This window comes from Nelusetta ayraudi, unplaced genomic scaffold, assembly GCF_046127955.1.
Source record: "Nelusetta ayraudi isolate G7.1 ecotype Tasmania unplaced genomic scaffold, CSIRO-AGI_Nayr_v1 ptg000017l, whole genome shotgun sequence".
NCBI lineage: Eukaryota > Metazoa > Chordata > Actinopteri > Tetraodontiformes > Monacanthidae > Nelusetta > Nelusetta ayraudi.
This window is the reverse complement of record NW_027466067.1, coordinates 7,598,133-7,621,492: the sequence shown is the minus strand read 5'-3', so window position 1 is coordinate 7,621,492 and position 23,360 is coordinate 7,598,133. Positions and strand designations below refer to the sequence as shown.

At 45.3% G+C, this 23,360-nt stretch overlaps 1 protein-coding gene across 3 annotated transcripts in view; it reads left to right on the top strand.

Annotated features, from left to right (window-relative positions):
* The window catches only part of LOC142887461 (plasma membrane calcium-transporting ATPase 1-like), a 70,171-nt gene that overhangs the window by 41,813 nt on the left and 4,998 nt on the right, over positions 1-23,360 (top strand). The window contains exons 8-21 of one of the 3 annotated variants that reach the window (XM_076025128.1): positions 3,875-4,048; positions 4,629-4,843; positions 5,025-5,267; positions 6,500-6,741; positions 6,846-7,083; positions 9,389-9,568; positions 9,789-9,876; positions 10,163-10,269; positions 12,630-12,821; positions 14,732-14,945; positions 15,076-15,287; positions 15,797-15,904; positions 16,889-17,071; positions 20,144-20,233. In XM_076025128.1, coding sequence (XP_075881243.1) covers positions 3,875-4,048; positions 4,629-4,843; positions 5,025-5,267; positions 6,500-6,741; positions 6,846-7,083; positions 9,389-9,568; positions 9,789-9,876; positions 10,163-10,269; positions 12,630-12,821; positions 14,732-14,945; positions 15,076-15,287; positions 15,797-15,904; positions 16,889-17,071; positions 20,144-20,233 — 2,486 coding nt within the window. Of the gene's footprint in view, positions 1-3,874; positions 4,049-4,628; positions 4,844-5,024; positions 5,268-6,499; positions 6,742-6,845; positions 7,084-9,388; positions 9,569-9,788; positions 9,877-10,162; positions 10,270-12,629; positions 12,822-14,731; positions 14,946-15,075; positions 15,288-15,796; positions 15,905-16,888; positions 17,072-20,143; positions 20,364-23,360 lie in introns of all 3 variants that reach the window. The other 2 variants (XM_076025127.1, XM_076025126.1) reach the window with 2 other exon arrangements.

Sequence of the window (23,360 nt, the reverse complement as noted above, 5' to 3'; positions counted from 1 at the left end):
ACGCCGTCCTCACTTTAACCTCCAAAAATTGACTGGCCAACCGTGCACCGTGTCCCATGTGACCAAACGCATGTCTAACTTCCTCTGCAAGCTGTCACTGCGCGTGCATGCACACACACTCACACATACATGCTCACTCTCATGTTCCCCTTCTCCAAACCTCCTGTGGTTTGAGCATCTGCTGCAGGCATAATGTTTCTCGATATACATAGGAACGCACCTTTCACCAAGCTGCGACAAAATCTGAGGGTAAAAAAAACAAAACAAAAAAACACCTTTTGTCACATCCCTTACTTTCACTTCCATACGTCTTCGCTCTCAGGGACGTCTTGCCGCCGTCGAGGCTCTTTTGTGCATTATGGCCTCTTTATCTTCTCTGCGATTTCACCGCACATTTACTTCTTGGATTTAGTCTGAGTTTCCTCAGGCTTTGCGCTCAGCAGCACTGTGAAGTTGCTCTTTCATGCCTCCAGTGGGATGAACATGTTTATCTGTGTCTGGTGTATGCAGAGGAAGAGGCACTGGCTCACACTTCACAATGTGTCAGAATCTATTTTTCAGTTCATTTTAGTTTGAAAAAGTGGGCATCGAAAGAAAAAGTGCCCAATTCTTTAGCCTCGTTCCGACTGCCAGCCAACATCCGATTTTTAACCCATCCAGATTGAAACCTGATGGCTCTTTTGTAGTCTGAACAGTCACAAATCGCATGAAATCCAATTTTTTGCAAAATGGATTGAAACCACCTTCTGGAGGTAGTTTCAAATCGCATTTGGACTGATGTGTCTCAGTCTGAACAGCTCCAAACACACCAATGGGTTTTGGCTGTCCGTGACGTCACTCACTCTACACCAGACACAGAGCGCCATTCCAGGTGCGTAGCTACAACATAATGGAGCGAACAGAAGTAGAAAACTTGTGTAATGTCACACACTACACGTGCCAGACGACGCCTCTGCTTTGACGTCGTTGCCACAGCAACCTGTCAGAATGGTCAATGTGGCCGAGTCTGAACAGAGCCAGAGCTCATTTGGACACTTGCTAAAAACAGTGTGGACAGTCGGCCCTAAAATTGGGATTTGAGAAGGAATCTGATTTGAATCAGATTTGCCTGTAGTCTGAACGCTGCCTTTGACTAACTGGTGTCTCACTGTAAACTAGCCCTTTCTAGCTGCTAACCTGGCCGCTTCCTGCTGGTGCTTCTTCTAAAGTTCATTCCCACACACTGGTTTCATGACATATTCTGATTTCGTACCTCCTGGTCAACACCAAGGGGAGGTGGGGAACCAACAGCTGGTGACAGTGCAGTGATGTATTTTGGCTGAGGGCCGGGCTGCCAGTCTGTGTGGGAGTTGCACCCTTGCAGTATTAGTGGGCTGTGGGCTGTTGTCTTTTCCGTTTGTGAACCTTTTTGCTCCTTTTTTCTTTTCTTTCCTTCCTTGCCTTTTGATTCCCCATCTCTCTCACCGTTGCCTCCTTGCAGGGTGTTGCTCAGGACTTCATGTTGTCTTGTAATCACCGTCTGACTCTCTCCCTCTCTCCTGTTATTTCCATGTTGCTGAAGTCTCCTGCAGCCACTGCAGCCTCTTCCTCTTCCCGTCTCACTCAGTCGTGGTTCTGCATCGCTGTTGTATTTTTGTTGGCGCTGTTTTATTCATTTATTTATTCATTTATTTGTTTTTTGGGGGGGTCGATCCTTTGCATTCCCCTATCTGTATGTTGACTTGCATTCCTTTTTTTTAGTCGTCAGACATGCCACCCTCCCCTCTGCCCGCCATGCGCTCTACCATGGTTCAGTGCTGCGCCTGTTTACAGTTCTGTGATTGGTCAGTGGGTCTCAGTCCTGTTCGTGTGCAGCTGTGTCAGTTAGTTCAATGTTGTGGCTTGTCTTCAGAGTGGACCATGTGCATAAAGCTCCACAGCTTCCTGGTTTGACATGGACTCATCCCCGCATTTAGAATGTCTAAATGTCATGTTGAGGTCATGCTATCATGAAGTGGGTTTCATTTTAGCATTTAAGGCTCTCCAGTTCTTTCTGTGAACCTGATGAAATGCAGTGTAAGACAGTGATAACTGCAACTATACAGGGTTGTTTCATAAAAATGTGTCTGAAAATGAAATGTGCAGGTTTCTGCTGTAAACCTTGACTAGATTTCAAACCTATGAAAACGGAGCAGGTAGAAAATGATGCAGTCTAGCATTCTTCGACTGTCTTCCAGTGTCCTTACTTCATTCATGGTAACAATTGTAATCCTGCTACTTGTGATCTTTGTAATCCTGCAGTTGTGATACTCATTCAGTTTGCTAAATATTTTCTTTACTCTGTAACTCAGAAGACGTATGTGTGGATCAACTTTATATCAAATGCATAATACAGCTAAATTATTTACAACTAAAACACTTGTTAAACTGCCACCTGTCAGCAACACATTACAACATTTTTAAAGAGTTTCACCATTTTTTCCTAAATTATTGTTGGGTTGATAACCTCACATTATTTAACTTTGACAGAAGTGAACAAGCAAGAGCACAAAGTGCCTCATTATAGTCACTGAACCGTGTGTGTGTTTAAAAATTATTTTTAAAGAACATTTTCTTGAGGTACGCCAAATTAATAAGAAAAAACACTACTACACAAACTAGATTTAAAATATTTTATACAGTACTAGTTTGCAGCAGTGCAAAAAAGCCATACTCTCAAAGTCAGCATCTACTGATGACCTCATCTGCTAATTTAAGCAGATCAGAAGTAGAGTGTAATCTAGAAAAGTGTAAATCTTTCTCAGCAGTCTGTCAGACATGTGGTCTCCAGGAATATAATCCAGCTTCATGTCCTTTTTTAGATCTTGTCTTTTCAGTGTTGTAGTTGTCTCTATTAAAGGCAAAAATCACACAAAGACTATATTTGGGTACCAATCTAAAAACACGATAAGCCATCAAGAAATCATTCGGCTCCGACTTACGTTTCCTTATCTTTTTTTTGTACATGAGGACAGACCAGCAACACGGCATCAGATCAGTGTTGCTCCTCTCTGTTTCTATTTATCTCCCGTTCACATTCCTTTGGTGTAAAACAAACCGATTAAAAAGATCCATGTGCACGACAGCCCAAACAGCATCGCTGCTGACGAAGTGGAATGCAAATGCAGAATTAGCTTATGCAAATGAGGAGCAGGAAGTGCAGACAGACGCCATGTCAGACTCGTGTGTGTGTGTGTGTGTGTGTGTGTGTGTGTGTGTGTGTGTGTGTGTGTGTGTGTGTGTGTGTGTGTGTGTGTGTGTGTGTGTGTGTGTGTGTGTGTGTGTGTGTGTGTGTGTGTGTGTGTCTTTCTTTCGACATGTCTGCGACACTCGTTAAAAAGCTCCTTGGACCGTTTCAGTCGTGAATGTTCTGTGATCCCGTAATTTAATGAAACGCTGCTGTCTGCATTCAGCCAGAGGTCACCGTGTTGTAGATAAAGAGTCAGAAGCCTCCTCTTATTTCTCAGAGGACCACGGTTGTTGGCGGCTTCCCTTGGCGACAGAATCTGTAACGCTTTCTCTGCTTCTCTGCCCTCCATCTCCAACCACTCCTGAACCCTGATCCTCCCCTCTTTTCCTGTTCTCCAATTGATTTCATTCATTTGCTCCTTGCCAACTTGTCCTGCCTTCCCTCATCCTCTCCTCCTAATCTTGGTCATGATTAAAAATTTCCTTATGTCTTATTTATTTATATAATTTTACCCTAAAACTTCTTTCCCTATATCTACAAATTCTCCTCTTCAATCGTCCTGATAACACCCCCTTACAAAAACCAACCCTGCCTTTCCTTACCCATCGGTCCCCTCCAAACCTCCTCTCCACCCACAACCACCACCTTACCATCCCTCTCCCCCAGCCAAAACGCAGGACGGCATCGCCCTAGAGATCCAGCCGCTGAAGAGCGAGGAGGCGGCCGAGTCGGAGGAAAAAGAGGAAGTAAAACCAGTGAAGAAGGTCAATGTGACCAAGAAGGAGAAGTCGGTGCTCCAAGGCAAACTGACCAGGCTGGCTGTACAGATTGGGAAAGCTGGTAAGACGCATGCAGAAGACACGTTGGCTGATCTTAGAATAACCCCAAATATTCCGACTTTTAGTCCTGTACCCCTGGTACCGCCCCTGGTACGTCAGGCACAATGAGAGGCTGAGAGTTACTGCACTCAGATTTATTGGATAGATGTTTTATTAGGGACATGATCGTTCCGGAATTGAAGGTATTTCCTGTGTCATTTCAATTGACCTTAATACACCATGGGGCTTTCAGGACAGAGTGCAGACGCCAGCCAGAGGGTGGCTCCAGTAATAAACAGCCCGTCATTACACGGCAGAAATAGAATTCAGGGCAAAACAACTGGATACAAGGCGACAACGGGAGAAAAAATGTTGGTTCTGCTGTTTCACCTGTGCTCACCCATTTCATGTCACAGTTTCCTTTAATTTACCTTTAACCTGAATAGTAACGGAGTCAAAAATGAAATTTTAATTCAATTTCTTGTTAGAAATCATTTTGAAGACCTGTAACAGCTACCAGCACAAGGTGCACAATTAACCGGGTTGTGGATGAGAAAAATGTTCTCATTCTGATACCTCAAAACTCTGCTTCTCCCACCCAGGTCTGATCATGTCAGCCGTGACTGTCATCATCCTCATCCTCTACTTCGTGATCGACACCTTCGGTATCCAGGGCCGCTCCTGGGTTGCAGAGTGCACCCCCATCTACATCCAGTATTTTGTCAAGTTCTTCATCATCGGAGTGACGGTGTTGGTGGTTGCTGTTCCTGAGGGGCTTCCACTCGCCGTCACCATCTCTCTGGCTTACTCTGTCAAGGTAAAAAGGGGGGAGATTTTTCTTTAGTTCATGCCTTTAAACACTAGAAAGGATTTATCACTGCCAGACATTTGTGGCCTGTTTTTTTTTTTATTTTTTTTTTTTAATCTTTGTCCTAAATGTTGAGTTTAAAAAGATAAAGGTGGATATTTAGTCTTCAATTCATTTGCTCTTTGTGCAGAAAATGATGAAGGACAACAACCTGGTGCGTCACCTGGACGCCTGCGAGACCATGGGGAACGCCACGGCCATCTGCTCTGACAAGACGGGAACCTTGACAATGAACCGCATGACGGTGGTGCAGGCGTACATCGGCGATACACACCACAAAGCTGTCCCGGAACCGGACAACGTTAAAGCAGAAACTCTGGAGCTCTTGGTCAACAGCATCTCCATCAACTCGGCTTACACCACCAAGATCCTGGTGAGAATAGAAACCTGCCGAGAGCAATAATGGAAAGTGCGATTTCGGTCTGTGTGGTTTCAGTGAAAATGCCAGATTCGCAAAAACGGAAGGCCGAGCAGCACAGACCTTTGTTTCAAGACAGCCGTACACCTTTCTGAGCTCCTTCGGAAAGGCCTTTTAAAATGACCTGTTAAGATTTGCACTCATGCCGCCACCCATTGAACAGTTGAATGCAGCAATAAATTTGTTGCTCAATTTGGCCATCTATTTACTGATCTACTTTGTAAACCTGTCTCTTTTCCATTTAGCATTGTTTTTTTTTGTTTTGTTTTGTTTTTTTTGCAGAAATGCACCGGCGTCTTGCTTAACTTGTTGGACGCAATCCACGGCTCTGTGATATAGAGCAGTGCACCTGACAACCAAAACGTTTCTTTGGCCGAATATAAAGTGTTGGCCTGAAGCGCTTGCCATTTCTTGAGAGCTGGACAGTTAATTACACTTCCTTTCAGTGTAAACAAGAGTTAGACAAGCCTGCAGTCTCTCCCACCAGCCTGCTGGTCTGGTTTCAGTACAAGGAAGAAGCGTTTCCCCGCTTATTTACTTTTTACAAGCTTTTCCACTGACTCATCAAGCAGACCCCTCAGCGTGAGATGTAATTTTAAAACGAACTTTCAAAACTTGGAAACAAGGTAAATGGTCTACACTGAGATGAATCATTTTCTCAGATGAGGAAGATTTCCTGGAATGAAAGAATAGTAAGCATAGTAGCTCTTCCTCACCTAAAATTACTTTAATGTCAGCCTTTCCTTTTTTGCTGCTGAGAATCGTACACCTGTGTTCAGCCTTTGTAATTATCCTTTTAAACCTTCCTAATCCACGTAATGAAATTCCTCTTCGAGACCCGGCTCACCTTTTATCATTGATCAGGTCAGAATGCAAAATAAAGCAGATAGAATAACAACTTTGACTTTTTAAAGAACACAACCGGCAAAGTTAAACACCAATACCTGGAATTGCAGGGCTGCCCTTCTAGCCATGTTCAGACTGCCAGTGAAAACGATTTTTAGCCCATCCAGATTTCAAGCAGATGGACATTTGCAGTGTGGATAGTCAGCCCTAAAAAAAAAATCAGACATGAGAAGGAATCTGATTTGAATCAGATTCGTCTGCAGTCTGAACGCTTTATCACCTGTGTTAAAAACAAATTTCAAACTTTTATTGAAATCCATACCTGTGTCTGCTGCTCTCAGCCCCCAGAGAAAGAGGGTGGCCTGCCTCGCCACGTGGGCAACAAGACCGAGTGTGCCCTGTTGGGCCTGGTGCTGGAGCTGAAGAGGGACTACCAGCCAATCAGAGACGAGATCCCAGAGGAGAAACTCTACAAGGTTTACACGTTTAACTCCTCCCGCAAGTCCATGAGCACGGTGCTGAAGAACGCAGACGGCGGCTTCCGCATGTACAGCAAGGGAGCGTCTGAGATTGTCCTGAGAAAGTAAGAGCTGGGGGACATCGGAGGGGGAGGGATGGTTTGACAGATCCCTGGTTGGATGGAGTCCCAAATTGATGAACGTCATCTCTCTCGCTCCGTCCTCCCAGGTGCTCCCGCGTCCTGGACGCCCAGGGCCAGCCTCGTGTCTTCAAGCCTAAGGACCGCGACGAGATGGTGCGGAAGGTGATCGAGCCAATGGCGTGCGACGGCCTGAGGACCATCTGCGTGGCTTACAGGGACTTCCCAGCCGAAGCGGGGGAGCCAGACTGGGACGTCGAGAATGACATCCTGAACGACCTCACCTGCATCACCGTGGTCGGCATCGAGGACCCCGTCAGGCCTGAGGTACTGTGAGCACACTGCGTTGTTGATGCTTAACTGCAGGCTCACTGTGCAGATCTGTTCAGCCGCTACCAGTCATCAGCTGTCATGACAGTTTCTTAAATAACCAGATGGAAACCAAATGAATTAAATAAAAGACTCAGAAGTAATAAACAACATGTTGATAGAAAGTTCCTTCAAAAATTGGCTGAGGATGTCTCTGTTAATCGGTGATTATGATCTGTAACCGCCACTAATAACGCTGTCTGCAGACCAACTCTGACAGTGAGGCAAATCGCCCCGGGTTCATACAGCAGTGGGAGTGTCATTTAATTAAAATAACTAGAGCCATTGTGAGTTGTGTAGTTTTCTAAATTAGCCACAGCTTAACTCCAACGTGTGGTAACCAAAGGTTAGGCTTAAAGCAAGTTTTTGGTTTTTTTCTACTGCCGCACCACATTGTAGCTTCATTCCATGTAGAAACTATTTTTTTGTCTCAGTCTCATCCTATTTCTTGAAGAATAACGCTGAACAAAAGAGACGCGGAGCTTAAGTCATCCACATAAAGAGTGTAATGGACCTAATCGTTGAGGTTAAGGCTCCATTATTAAAAAAAAAAATCAAATGGCCTTTGTTCGGAAAAATAGAATATGATTAACGCAGTTTAGGTGTGCAAAGTTCGGATGTTCTGAAACGGAGGGAAGATTGAAAAAAAACGCTGTTGCTGTCTGCTGCTTCAATTTCAAAGCACAAATATATCAGAGAGGATCCAAATAACAGAGGAGCAGCAGGTGTCATTTGCCAGCTAATTTTCCCTCTAAGGTAATGGACACACAAACTCAACTCATTCATCTATTGAATTAATCATAAAATTAGAATATACATAAAGTTGAAATCAACCAAGAGCCCATTAATATAGTTTTTTGCCGCCCCAAAACCCCCACCTGTCCACACGAATCAACTGAAAACAGTTTTCCCAGTGCCACAATGTGTCTGCTGTGGCTGTAAGGAAAGTCGTCAACTGTGATCAAGAGGAAGGGAAGCTGGTCTGTCTCCCTGAAGGATTCGTGTTGCACATCCCAACCCCCTCCCCGGGGAAGGCTGCCGCCAAGGTCGTTCTGTTTGGAACACAAGCTCTGTCAATATGGAGGAAAGCCGTCTGCCAATATGTTCTAAGAATCTCAAACAGCTTTAGGAGATCAGTGGCACCAAGTGTTCTGTGTCATGTTAATGATTAAAGGCTGGAATTTATTGTTATTACCCCCCACTTTTTTTTTTTTCCTTTTTGAACAGAACAAGATTGCTGGAGACCTCATTTGTCTCACATTGTGCCGTTTAAAAATGTCATGAGAGGCTAACAAAGCAGGCCAAAAACAAAGAAACCCAAGAATTCTGAGCTCTTCCAGTCGTCAAATGGTTCCAAAGAGGATTAGCTTGAAGTGCGACGTGTGTTCAAAAAGTGACTTTACCCTGTTTTGGGATGTCCTGATTTGAAATGGACAACATTAAACCACGTTCAATACTATTGATGGCAACGATGTTGAACACAAGCACACACTGTGATTTGTTCACGTTAGCCATCCAGGAAGCAGGCGGACTGAAGTTGGGAGCGTAACAGAGGAACGGCTTGGTGGAACGGCCAACGCTGTGTTTACTCTAAAGTCGTGTTTGACCTCATGAGAGAGTCGAGACTCTCTGGTTGTTGCTGGATGGAATCTTGAGTGCACTGTGTGCACCGTTCGTCATCTTCTTGCACAAGACACATGGTGGTGGGGGAGGAGGTCACGCGGTCACTCGCATTTTCTGATTAGGTTGAGATTTTGAAAATCTTTTGGTGCGTGCCTAATGTTGGAATGATACTGTGATGGTGTTTTAAAGTGGGCACCGAAATTTAGCCGTCCCCCTATAAAAAATAATACTCTAGGTCAGGGGTGGGAAAACCTTTAGACTTGTGGGCCACAATGGGTTCTAAAATGTGATTGATGGGCCAAAGCAGGAGCAGATGGACGGAGTGTTTTGGTGACCCACCTCATAGGAGAAAAAATACATAATGGGATATGTAGAAAACGTGTGCTTTAAAGTCAATAAAGTTGCAACAAAATATGTCTTTGAAGCCTCAAGGTATATAGGTCTTTATTGTAATGACTCTTACACTGAAAAATGGATGAAATACAGCCATTTCATGACTTACTTACTATTAATGTAATTTCTTAAAGTTCGGCAGGCCAGATTAGAAAGCTTAACGGGCCGTGTATGGGCCCCAGACCGTAGTTTGCCCACGTCTGCTCTCGGTTGTGTCTGTAAAGGCTTTTGTGGGCATCACTTGCAGGTACCCGAGGCTATCACAAAGTGTCAGCGTGCGGGCATCACGGTCCGTATGGTCACCGGAGACAACATCAACACCGCCCGCGCCATCGCGTCCAAGTGTGGCATCATTCCTCCCGGTGAAGACTTCCTGTGTCTGGAGGGAAAAGAGTTCAACCAGCAGATCAGGAACGACAAGGGAGAGGTGAGGCCAGCGTGGCACCGGCCGAGCCCAGTGAACTTTAGAACGTGAACATGGTAAATGTATTATGATACGTGGTGTTCCAGGTCTGCAAGGAAATGAATAGTCACACCTCTTCACTGTGAATTTTGATTAATAATTTAATATTTTTGCAGGTTTTAAATAAAACAAAAACAAAACAATGTTGATGGTTCTTATTTGTTTTCTTCTTCCTTCATTTTAGGTGGAACAAGAGCGACTGGACAAAGTTTGGCCGAAACTTCGTGTTCTTGCTCGTTCTTCCCCAACTGACAAACACACTCTGGTTAAAGGTGGGTTTCCAGAAACAGGCCACATGCTTTCACATTCCTTCTAGTTTAGTATTCATGACTGAGTCCCAGACCCAAGTGTCACATTACTTGATCGTAATTGGATCATTGTTTGGATCAATAAAACCAAGAACTAATAGACAACCATGCGCTCACACACAGCTGCAATAATCTTCTCCACCTTGGTTGCCTGGTGTATCACCAAGTTTTTTGTTTTTATTTTTAGAATGCACTCACTCATTTGTGGAGTCGTTCAAAGAATTCATGATCAATTTGTGTTCTTCATCAGGTATTATTGACAGCACGGTGGGTGAAACCCGACAGGTGGTGGCAGTGACTGGAGATGGTACCAACGATGGACCTGCTCTCAAAAAAGCTGATGTGGGCTTTGCAATGGTAAACCTTTTTTTTTCTTCGCACACGCACACACACACACACAGCTCTATTATCCAGGTTGTGATGTGGAATAATACATCAATATATATTGAGCTCGTCAGAACAGTAGGATGAGTCTATCCTTTGCGCCACAGACTGTAACATTCCATATTTCATCAGTCAATGGAAACAAAAGGGACATCATAACAATGTTTCCGTAACTTGTTTTTCATCCTTTAAATTAATTCAAAAGCAGACTGGATTTTTGTTGAACATGGGATTGTCATTTGTCCAATTTAAATTCATCCGAAGTCATAAAGTTGTCTAAGGAGACTCTCTGTTCTTTCGTGAAACTGTTTTTTATCGTTAATAGAAAATGCTTTTGGGACATGTTGCAGCTTCAAAATTTTATTAGTCCATCATGCTCCCAAAATACAGTATATTTTTTGGTAAAATATTAAACCAAGACATTATTGCTGCCAGTCTTGTAAATAACAGTTTGTATGTTCTGGCGTAGTTCCCCCACCAGACGCTCTAAATTGATTCGGTTTGATCGTGAAATGTTCGCAGCCTGTTTCACTCTGCTGACATCAGAACGAGCTAGACTCAACCAAAGATGAGCAGATAGCTGATGGGGATCAAATGAGCACACATTAGAGTGCATGTGGATGGGATCCCTGACATCGAGCACATCCTCTCTGTGTTGCTGTGACCTTTATTTATTCAGGAAAGTCATCGGAACACCCGTCCCGTGCCGCCTCCTGCTGGCGGCTGAGCAGCTGCTGTGCTGTCAGACTCTCACTGCACACAGTTCCAAAACGCATCAGAGGGCCGGGCAGGGGAATTTCAAACGCAGTCACTTCCTGCTCTGTTGTGTGTGTCATCTGGATTATTTTTTCAATTCGCGGCCGAGTGCCCCTGAGCAGTTATCACCAGTTCAGCCAAAACAAAGACGGCGGCTCACGTCGCAGTCTTAGAATGGTTCCCCTTTTGAAGCGAACGGGTTAAAATATTCTCACTTTACCTGTCAACCCCTAATCTCTCAGAGGGATGGCCAGGTTCTCCCTTTCCAGCAAAGAAAGTGAACCACTGACGTGTTTTTACACAGATAATTTGAACAAATTCCCACTGCGACCGGAGCAGCTGGTCTTTTTCTACGGGCCTGTACCTGTCACACTGCTTGCAATTGGAGAAGAATTACGGTGCCAAGGCCGAGACACAAAGCTGGCGCGTTGAATGAACCTTGTGAAATAGAGCCGGGCTTCCCTTTTCCAGCGCGCACACACGGCATACGCGGCTGAGGTTTTTGTTTATTAGAGGTCGGCCGTTTTGTTTTGCTCTGCAGCTTCGCCACCTTAACCCCCCCCCATTCACATTACACTCAGTGAGTGTGTCACACAGCGATGAGCCTTCTAATTGTCTCTACCCTTCAGCAGTACAGCCTCCAGCTAGCACCGCTAACTAATGAAGTGAGGAGAGATTGCCTGGCACCCATTCATTTTTCTTTGTGGAATTTTAATAATTTTTATAGCCATTACATAATGGAACAGATATTTAACATATTATCAGTTAGGGCAAGGTGACATTCTATGTCCCTACAGCCAGGGGCTGTTTCCGAGGTCCTGGTCGTCGAGGCCCTCGACCTCGACTGCCGCCCAAAACACATTGCACCCGCCCCCCTCGACTCCCTCTGCGGGTCGTGAGCCCACAGGAGGTTGAACCCATTGTGGTGAAGAAGGAGCTATGGCGATGCTCTTGATTTACCAGACTGTCTACGTTCCCACCCTCCCCTATGGTCATGAGCTTTGGATAATGACTGAAAGAACAAGATCGCGGATACAAACTGCCGAAATGAGTTTCCTTTGTAGGGTGGCTGGGCGCACCCTTAGGGACAGGGTGAGGAACTTGGAGTAGAGCTGCTGCTGCTTCTCCACATTGAGAGGAGCCAGCTTAGGTGGCTCGGCCATCTGTTTCGGATGCCTTCTGGATTGCGCCCTGGAGAGTTGTTCCGGGCATGTCCCACTAGGCATGAAGCCTTGAGGAAGACCCAGACCATGCTGGAGGGACTACGTCTCTTGGCTGTTCTGGGAACACCTTGGGGTCCCGCCAGATGAGGAGGAGGAGGTGACTGGGGCCAGGGAAATCTGGGTGTCTCTGCTGAGACTGTTGCCCCCGTGACCCGACTCCGGATAAAGCAGCAGTAGAAGATGGATGGAAGATAGGGCAAGAAGCTAAATTTTCTTTCTTTTTTTTCTGTATGTCCACTGTACAGTTGTAAACTTTGACCCGTCTGCAGCACAAAACATCGAGAAGTCATCACACCTTCCCTCTCCAGACCACTGAACAAACGCTGCTCCTGTTTTCTTTGCTCCCTCCGTCAGGGAATCGCTGGAACCGACGTGGCGAAGGAGGCCTCTGACATCATCCTGACGGACGACAACTTCACCAGCATCGTCAAGGCCGTCATGTGGGGAAGAAACGTGTACGACAGCATCTCCAAGTTCCTGCAGTTCCAGCTGACGGTCAACGTGGTGGCCGTGATCGTGGCGTTCACCGGCGCCTGCATCACACAGGTAAGCCGCCGGTTTTATCACGTCTACAGTGGAAGCTGAAGAATGGAGTTTCCAGTGTCTTTTCAGTGGAAGCTGAAATTAAATATTTAGTCAAACTTGCCTGGTGCTGGTTTGGAAATCCACCTTCACGACCTACCTCCAACATTAACACACACAGGTTGCAAAAAGCTTTACTTCATAAAATTAGGAGGAATCCTCCTCCCCAGCCTTTGCGCTTTGATATCTGCCGTCTTCTTGCCGTCTTACTCGCCTGATTCCGTTTGATCCGGCGCGCCACATTTCTGACAGAGAGGGAGCCCTGATGACGAACAATCTAAACAACTGGGACCCGACACCGCTTTTTGTAACGCAGCGCCGAGCTGAATCGCATTTTAGCCCGTGTGGATTTCAACGATTGAACTGCCGCGTGTTACTCTTACTCCGCGTTCCGAGCCTCTCCTGCTCTCATTATATTTTTATTTTGATCCGACCGTCTCGGAGCTGCGCGGGCCGGCCAAGCAGCAGTGTCACTTTTCCTGTGTTTTTAATAATGTCTCTCTAATCAGGGAACTGAACTCCTGACACAATGGGGGGAGGGGGAAAAAAAGCAGTGAGCCAGTAACTTGCGGCTGTGTATTAATTGAAAGACTCACAGCTGGCAGGACAGATAACTAACTCATCTTCTGAGCAGAGAGCACAAAGTAGGCTAAGATACAGCCTGAAACCATGGCAACACGTCACCGCCATAATCCTGAAGTATAGCGGGGACCCAGCAGGTCTCGGTTCTCCGTGCTGCGTTCAGGCTCACTGATCATCCGCCGCCGTGTTCTGCAAGCCCACCGACATCGTCGGCACACATCATTAAAACGCAGTCGCCTCGCGGCGGAGCACCGCTCACAGCTTGAAGGAGGTTCTGTGTGTCTTGCATGCAAAGATCAGATTACTGGTCAGGTGTTATTTGTGGAAAATTAGTCAAAAGAAGTAATTTGTTTCTCAGCGCTCCCCTTCGCAGCTTGTGACTCTTCCCTCACAAATTCATTTGGCCATAGATGCATCATTTTGATAATTCCTACAAAAACAAGTCTCAGCTCAGCCTGATGTGAAAATTTTTTTTTTTTAAATATCCCGAATGGCTGTTTTTTGAAAACAAGCAAAAAAAAAGGCAACAATGACCTCAATGACCTATTTTTCCTAAAAACAACAACAACGAACAAACAAAAAAAAGCAACACATGTTGTCGCTCGTGGCTGTATGTAATCTCACTAGCTCGTCCGCCAGCACGTCTCAGCAAAGCAATGCTTTTTTTTGACAAACTATATGCTGTCAAATTGTGCTTCACGCAGAAATCTCCGCTTTGGCGAACAAACCCGAGTGTCTGTCTCTCGCCGGGGGCTGCAGACACGCCGTCGCCATGTTGTCTCATCGGAGTTCTCACTCTGATTGTCGGGTCGATTTAGTGGCACTGCAATTAAACTTGATGCAGATGTGTAAATTAGCAAGAGACGTTTTTTTTTAATACGGTCAACAATCATTTGAATAATTTACAAGTGTTAAACTGTGGCGGTAAAAAGCAGTGCGTCATGTCTTAAGTCTCAGTTGTTATTTCCATCCCTAATATTAAAGTAATGTAAAATTTGGCCTGATTTAAGATTTTTATATTGGTACGAGCTTAATTTACTTCCCATAAATACATTCAATTCAAACTTATAACTTAACATAATAAAATACTAACATAATACAATAAAAAAAAAATTAAAACCATTACGATAAAAACGTAACTAATTCAATGGAATTCAACCTTCCAATTGTTGAAACAGCCCGAATCAAACAACAAAAAATTATTCCATTTCACACGATACAAGAATTTCTTAATAAATCAAAGGACTAGAAACTTAATCAGACAACTAGAAACTCAACCTCTCTACTTGCAGGACTCTCCCCTGAAGGCCGTCCAGATGCTGTGGGTCAACCTCATCATGGACACTCTGGCGTCTCTTGCTCTGGCCACCGAGCCACCCACCGAGTCCCTGCTGCTGCGTAAACCCTACGGCCGCAACAAGCCCCTCATCTCCAGGACCATGATGAAGAACATCCTGGGTCACGCCGTGTACCAGCTTGTCATCATCTTCACGCTGCTCTTCGCCGGTACGTAGGTGATCAACGGGTTGATCATCGTGGCAGCGCTCCCTCCCTCAGCGGTGGGAGGGATTTGGAGGGGTCTTTTCTTTGGAGGTGGACAGGAAGTGACACGGTTTCCCCCAACGTTGCCTCACAGGGGAGAAGTTCTTTGACATCGACAGTGGCCGCAACGCGCCCCTGCACTCGCCGCCGTCGGAGCACTACACCATCGTCTTCAACGTCTTCGTCATGATGCAGCTCTTCAATGAAATCAACGCCAGGAAGATCCACGGCGAGAGGAACGTGTTTGAGGGCGTCTACAGGAACCCCATCTTCTGCAGCGTGGTCCTGGGCACCTTCGCCCTGCAGGTGAGGCTTCGCACGGTTGCGCTTTTCCATATTGAAAAAGTAGAAAGGTTAAGTTGGGGCAGCCGGACTTGCTCTTGCGATTGTAGCGTCTGGTGTATTGTATTTCTGACTTGATTTACACAAGGTCTGTGGGGGTAGAAACAAAAGGTGAATCTTAAAGGATGAACGGGCCCCTGATGTTGAGAGAGAGTCAGTAAGATGACCTGGATGACTTGAGAACCTTTCCAGACTTTTTCAAGATTCAAGAACTTTATTTGTCACACGCTTATGCTGGATGTGCAGTGAAATGAAAAAGTGGCAATGCTTACTAGAGCTCATGCAAACAGCAAAAACAACATTCACAGTAAGAGTAGCAGGAGCCATCTAAAATACGATATATTTTATACATTCTTGCAGTGGTAGAGTGAATTTTTGACCCGCTGGAGGTGGCGTGACTCACTCGTGCTCTTAATGGGTCTGTTTTGATCCTTTCCCCCTTCTTAAAAATCATTTTATGTTCTCCTCCTCAGATCATCATCGTCCAGTTCGGAGGGAAGCCATTCTCCTGCACGGCTCTGACCATCGACCAGTGGTTGTGGTGCGTGTTCATCGGCGTCGGGGAGCTGCTGTGGGGACAGGTGAGGCCCGGAACCGGAACCGGAGGCGGCCAGAGAAGGGGGGGGGGAGGGGGAAGCGCGTCGCGGGGGAGAGAAAAAGGTGGCGATGGTGGTGCAATTGTGGCAGCTAACTGTTGCCTGTCAAACTCTGCCGCTGCTGCCGCAGGGTTACCATCACAACCATCGCCATGGTAATGAACTCGGCACATGAAAGCAGCGCGACTCCTGTTTACGAGCTCGGAGGGAAAACAAACCCAGCGTGTCGATTCCTCTGTGGATAGACGCACGCACTCAAACACGCGCGCACACACACACACACACACTAAGTGTTAGAAAGCATGCATTATGTTGACGGGAGAAAAGAAGGGGGGAAAAAAAAATCAGACACCCAGAAGCCTTGCGGGTTCAGTTGGAGGGCAGACATGTAAGAGAGGAACAACGATGCTGACAGAAGCTGATCTCGGCTCTTTGAATTATTTTAGAGGTAAAAAGCCTTTTTGGTTCTGTGCTGAGATGGCCTGGTAGAAATGATGAGCAGCTGTGGTGGCCACCCTTAACGTGCCAGTTACGTCTGTGAAGCGATGAAAACGGTCGAACTATACTTGTAATTGAAAAATATATCTATATACAGCTGGAAAGTTGAGCAAGGTTAGAATGAATCCCGTTTCACCTCACATAACTTGTGCTTGTAATTGTGACATCAAGAAGAAATCCACCTTGCAAAAATCCACCTTTGATAATTGGCTTTGTTTTTATCATCCTAACAGTAGCATTTACATAAATATAGAACAAAAGAGAGCTTGAACCGAGTTTAATTTCACTTCAGCTGGACTAAAAGCTCATTTTTGCGTTATTTAATGAGTAAGCACTCCTTCTGTTCCTGTGATCCTGTATCGTAGCTTGATAATGAAAAATCTTTACAACGGAGTTCAATCACCAGAGTTTCACAACAACCTGAGTGGACCGACCCAAACCCCCTAACAATATTTTTTTTCTAACCCACAGCTGGTGACCTCCATCCCAACGCACCACCTGAAGTTCCTGAAGGAGGCCGGCCACGGCATCACCAAGGAGGAGATCCACGAGGAGGAGCTGACGGAGGGTGCCGACGAGATCGACCACGCCGAGATGGAGCTGAGGCGAGGCCAGATCCTCTGGTTCAGAGGTCTGAACCGCATCCAGACGCAGGTACGAGCGCTCGCCTCAAGACTCGGAACTTTGAATGTAGTCGTTCACAGGTTTATTTTTTAACCCGTAACTGATTATGTGCATATTTTACATATGATGATGTGGCAACAAAGTGCTGAAAACACAAGTTCCCAGCCACAGAGTTTCACTCGCACGTTCTCAGCTTCGAAATGGAACAATTTCACTTGACACATCAGGCTGAGCTGAGTGCTGCGAGAGGAAAGGTTTTTCCCATGTCATATGCAGACATAATGATTGCGTTGCATCACAGTCTGCCTTTAAGACACGAAAACAAAAGTATTTCTTGCATAAACCAAAAGAAGCACGCAGGCGATGAAATGTTTTCACTCTGCCTCGAAATCCTTACAGAACTGAAAACAAGAGACTGCTCGGGGAAATGAAATCCTTCATTGATCCTTCAATGATTTTATTTTTTTTTCCTTCTGAACGAATTTCAGTCTTGATTTATCAGGAAACATCTTCACTGCGGAGCGGGGAACTTTTTTTTTTTCGTGCCAAACTGAACTTTTTGGTTTTCTCTTATAGAGAGATTTAGCCGACACAGTCCCAGACTGTGTGATGAGTCAGAGGAGCGGATGATGCTACGCAGCTTCTGCTGTTTACCTCCGCCGAAGAATCAAAATATCTCATAAGCTTTTTTTCCCCTGACGGAAGCCATCTTTAATTTTGGTGTTTTAATAACATGGTTCTGTACCGGAGCTCTGCAGCCGAGTGTGAAATTAACTGGACAACCACAGAGGTGTGTGTATGTGTGTGTGTGTGGGGGAGGGGGGGTGGGAGGGGAGTGCCTGTGCGTGCTATCCTCCTCTACAGCCTAGATAACGCTCAGTGAGCATTAGCATGTCCACAGGCAGTCCCATTCGGTCCCTGTTGGGTTCGTTAGCCTCGCTGCTAACACCCACCTACTGTAACATCAGCCATTGCTGTACACACACTTGGGCGAAAGCACGCACACACTCGCACACACACTGGTAATTCTGCACTTGCAAGGACCCTGTTTCAATAGCGCAGTCCTTGGGCCTTTTTAGTTCAGCCTTCACCGTCGCGGCTAGATTACCTACAAGCCGAATTGGAAGTCGACCCTTTAAGGCAAGTCTTTTCTCCACGCAGCCTTTGAAGATGTCAAAACTTTTTGCGCTATCCAAAAACGTCCTCACCGGGCAAGAATATTTTGCCAGCGTGCCAGTACTCTAGTACGTGCACGCTTTCACAACAGGCCAGAGAGAGGGAACAAGTTTCTCTCTCAGTAGAAACCAGCTTGCATGTATGGCCGCTGCTGTGTTTTTTATTTTTATGTCCCATGACTTTAGACTGATACCAGTCGTATATGGATACATGACAGTTTTGTTAAATTTGATTTTCCCAGCATGTCTTTCTAGAACATGGGGTGACTGTCGCAAGTTTGACTGCAGTACAAACACAAAAGTCATTCTATAATGTGTAATGGCCTTTTCAAGTACTCGCTACTTGAGTACTGACATGCAAGTACTCCTCCTATTAGTTTTTAACTCTTGTTTTGCAGTTTCCCTTTACACCCAATCTAGCAATAATAATCTATTGCCATCACTTTCTGCATAAGTAGAAAAAATGGTCACAGGTTGAATTGAATTGAATTGCTCGATGAAGCACTGCATGTAAACCCAGTCAGTGTCGGATATTAGCTGTTAGCCGCGGAGCACTAGTCCTGGCAGCGAGGAAGCCGACTGGAGCTCTGCCCTACTCCTGTCCCGCCAAACGTTCAACATCGTGTCAAGAAAAGGAGGGAAGCTCTTGATGTCTGCGTATCTGAAATATCAGCACCGGCGCCCTCCTGGGGATGGGAGGATGGGAGGGGGAGGCAACGAAAAGGCTGCGAGCTAATTAGGTTCTTATCTCTTCACGCTCCCCTTCCTGTCCTCCTCCTCCTCCTCCACCTCCTTCTCTCTAATCCTTGTGGGCAACGTGGTGCCGCTCAACGCCTCGACAGTCGAACACAGTGGGGGAATAATTGGTACAAGCGGCAACTCGCCGCCGACGAAACTTTATCAGTCATTCAAAGTGACACAGTTTCTGCCTTTCCTACCCGTCTCCACGTCAAAGAGCTTCCCGTCTGATTCAAAAGCTTCTTTATCCGTTCCAGCCTTGTCTTCCTCCGTTCCTTTCTGCAGGATTTTCACATTTCTTTCCGTTTACTAATCAAATGACGGCTTGCTCTCTTTCTCTCCAGTGACGCTTTATTTTTATTTTATTTTTTTCGTCTTAAACTTCTCGACCCCCCGCCACCTCCCTCCAACACCTTACCTTCTCGTTGCCTTGTCTCTCCCTGTGTATTTGTCTTTCTGCTGAGAAGCTCTTCACTGTTTAGGGTAACCTGTAGGAGGATGGGTTGTGTAAACTGTGCTATAAAAAACACACTTCTTTGCTCTTTTTTTATTTTTTTTTTACATGAAAAGAAACGCAGATCTTGCTTGCCGTCTCTGTGGTGCTGTGTCCTTTTTCTGTCAAAACAGTCAAACTTGTGCAAAAAAAGAGGCTGAAAATGTAAAATACTTACCAAGAAGTAAAGGTTAATTTCCACTTGGCTTGTATATCTGCATTTTGAAATAACAAAAACAAAAAAAATTAGATTTTAATTAGACAACTATGATGGTATCAGCAAATTTAGTGTTATCAAAAACAATATTTCTCATATTTTAATAATTGTGTTCATTTGATGCTTCCATCTTGCATACAATTCTTATTCTTTGACACTAATCTGTCTCTTAAATGATCATCAGTTAATCAGCTGCAAACAAGTCAACATGTCCATCAATCATCAGAATGCAAGTGCAAGTCACACTTTCCAGAAAATCAGCACTTCCTGGTGCCTGTTCTCACACAACTTCTGCTTCCTGTTTCCTCTGACTTGCTTCCTCTGTGACTTTTTAAAAATTGTAACAGCTGACCTTTAACTCACACCAGCTTCACTCTTTGCCTTCACCAGCTCTCCTCTGACCTCCTCAGCCAGGGGTCCACCTCTCTCTCTCCCTTTCTCTGCTGTCTAACGCTGTGTTGTGGCTGTCCTCTCTTCAGATGGATGTGGTCTATACCTTCCAGACGGGCCAGGCGCCGGTGCCCGGTGCCCTGCGCCGGCAGCCCTCTGTCGTCAGCCAGCACAACGACGCCGCCGCTGCCAAAACTCTCTCTAGCCCCACCCACGTAGGGCTTAGCGCCTCCTCTTCTCTAACCAACTCGGCCGGGGCCCCGCCCCCCGCTGCCGCCGCCGCTGCTGCTTCCTCCTCCACTGCAGGCAGTGAGTCGGTGTAGAAAGGCCAGCTAACCCTCCCCCCCACGCCCTTCACACGCCGTCCCAGCTGGACTATCTACTTCTGTGTTTTATGTGCAAAGAGAACATGAACGCCGCATGACTCATCTGCACGCTTTCCATCATCAGCGCTTGTCTGCACATCCTGAAAGTGGCCTCAGCGGATATTAGATGATTTGTTTGATTCAAGTTATTTAAAGGTCCAGTGTGTAATATTTCATTTATGATTTTTATTTTGGTAAAAGGTTAATATACGGCTCATAAATACATTAATAAGTGTATACTAGCAGTACCATAAAAAATATTTATTTTTCCTACCCTTAGAACGGTTCTCATATATAGATATAAGAACATTCATATAGACAGGGTCTTGCTCCCAGTTGGCTGCCATCTTGCACCGATATATTTCTAAGGAAGCCTGGTGTGGACAATCCAGTCCCCCTGACATCACGTTTCATATTTAGGGTTCAAATAAACCAACGAAATGTAACACGTGCAGGTGACACTTGTTTATCGAACACGTCATGGACATTCAGCAATTTACAAGGACGCTACTTAAAACCAACATTTTTCTGGACCCATTTTAACTATCAAAAATGGTGCAGTGCCGAAATTTATCCAGTCAGCAGTTAAAGTGTACACAGAGAGCCCAGCGTGACAGCAGAAGCAGCAGACGTGATCAAATTGAGCCGTGGCTCAATAAAATGCTGCTCATGATAAGAATTTGGAAAATCTGCTATTAGTTCTGCTTAAGCTGGTAAACAGCTTAACACTGATGACCTCCAATGTTCTTTTTCTCCATTCCTTTTCACTTTGGTCATCGACCTATTATCATGAAGCTAAAATACAGTTTAATTAATGTTTGGAAACAGGCTTATGGATGAGTTGAAATAGCAAGGCAGTTATAATTTCACTGCTTACTTATTATAATTATTATTAAGATTATTATTATTTTGTTAGTTTCTTTTAGGGGTTGAACAGATTGGGGTGCTTACCCATGGTTCATGTTAAGACCCAAAATGATACAAAGCTAGAACACAAGTTGGCGTAGGCTGCAAACGGGGAAACCTCAACCGTTGCTCCGTCAGCCAAACGGGAGATACAGGCAACACCTTCAAAGTTCTTATTCTTCTAATTGGCACGTTCTATCTCTCCCGTTGAACCTGTGTGGCTATTTAACCGGATCACATGCCAGTGACCTGATGCAGACTATCGTCAGGATTTGTTTATTAAAGATGCATTTTTACACTCGCAGTCAAAGTAGCGAGTGAAGCTCTGAGGATGATGATGATGGACTTGCAGACAACCTGATCGCCGTCATTCCTTCTTTTTCCTCTGCTTTCTTTTCTTCTGCTGTTGTTGTTTTTTGTTCTATCTGCTGCTCTGCTTCTGTTACTGCATCTCACGGAGATTCAAACTTCCCACCACCCACCCCCACCCTGCCCGATACAGAAGTGTTGGCACGCATGGCCGGTAACCAGACAGAGAAGCTGTATATCGCGATGGGGGAATGAGAGGGGGGTAAAGAAAAATCCCCCAATCCACATTCTTTGTTTTATTCCTTTTCTTTTCTATCCATTTTTTTCTTTCTTGGTGGCGACAGCCTGGGCACCAAGATAATTTTATGGGTTAATCCCAAACAGGGTTAAATCTGTCAGGCTCAGCGAGTCCCTCGCGGTTTTACAGCCAAGAGCTTTTTAACTTTAGTGCGTGTGTGTTGCATGTGTGCGCTAAGCTGCAGCGCAGGGCACCGCTGCTCTCCTGTGGTTCGGTAATGGAGAGCTTTGAACTGCAGGGTTGTTAATTGTGATGAAGAGTGCTCACTGGTGCGTATAAATCGGTGCGATCAGCTGCAGCCTTGGTGGAGTTATGACGGAGCGGGAGAGGACAAAAGACACTCTTAGCATTACGTGTGTCTGTGTGTTGTTTTGCCAGGACCGTGGATCTGGATCTATTGTCTAGTTCAAAACTGCTGTCAAAACTGTTTTATTGATGGAGCCGTTTTAAATATTGCAGATTTTGGTGACGACACGAGAGAGACGGAGGTGATGTCAATGGATTGGACATTATTCAGTCAACTCCCAGCTCAGATGTGAACAGTTGACACCAGATGAAGAGATTTCCAACACGCCTGGTGTTTGTCCAGAAACGGTCGTCAGCTCTCTGATCCCAGGCAGCTGTCCAAAGCTCGCCGTCTCACAATAAAGGGCTTTCTGACGGAAAGCCTCATCCGTCGGACGTGTCGTATTATTAAAGGTCACTAATACCCCGGGGTCAGCACATCCACGGGTCAAATCGGTTGCGTTCGGGATTTGTTCCTGCGTCTGCTGGGGTTCCTTCATGGCCTTGAAGTTTGTTGTGGTTGGTAGAAGCAACAAGACTTCCCCTGTTTTGTTTTCTATCAAAATATATCAAAATAATGATACGCAAAGCATTTATCTGTGACATAATTGGTACATTTTTCAACGTAAAATATCATTGGTGTATTAATTCACGACTTAAAGGTTATGTGTGCTGTTTATCACAGTAAATACCTTTAATAGGTTCCTGACAACTTAAATATCAACTTAATTTGCCCTAAGTAACACGGTTAATAGCTGATAAGTGAAAGTGTTGCAATTCAGTATAAATGCTCGTATTGACAGGGCATGTAATTCACTAATTACAATTATTGTCGTAAAGTACGTTTTTTACCAAAGTGAACTATCGTTCGCTAAGCTAGCTTGTTCCATGGTTTCCCGACGTTCGGAAAAACGTATTATGTACTTGCGTCATAGGCTGATGATTAACAAATAAGCATGTCATTTAAAAAAAAAAAATATCTCCGACATTATTTTTGAATTCTCTGCGGCGCGTAATGATACAGCGACGACGACGGGGTGTCCGCGTGTCGCCGTATTGCTAGCACGGAATGCTCAGTGAACTTCACAGAGTTTGCACCCTACGTGTTTCGTTGCTTCATTTTCTATGAAATATTCCTAACCT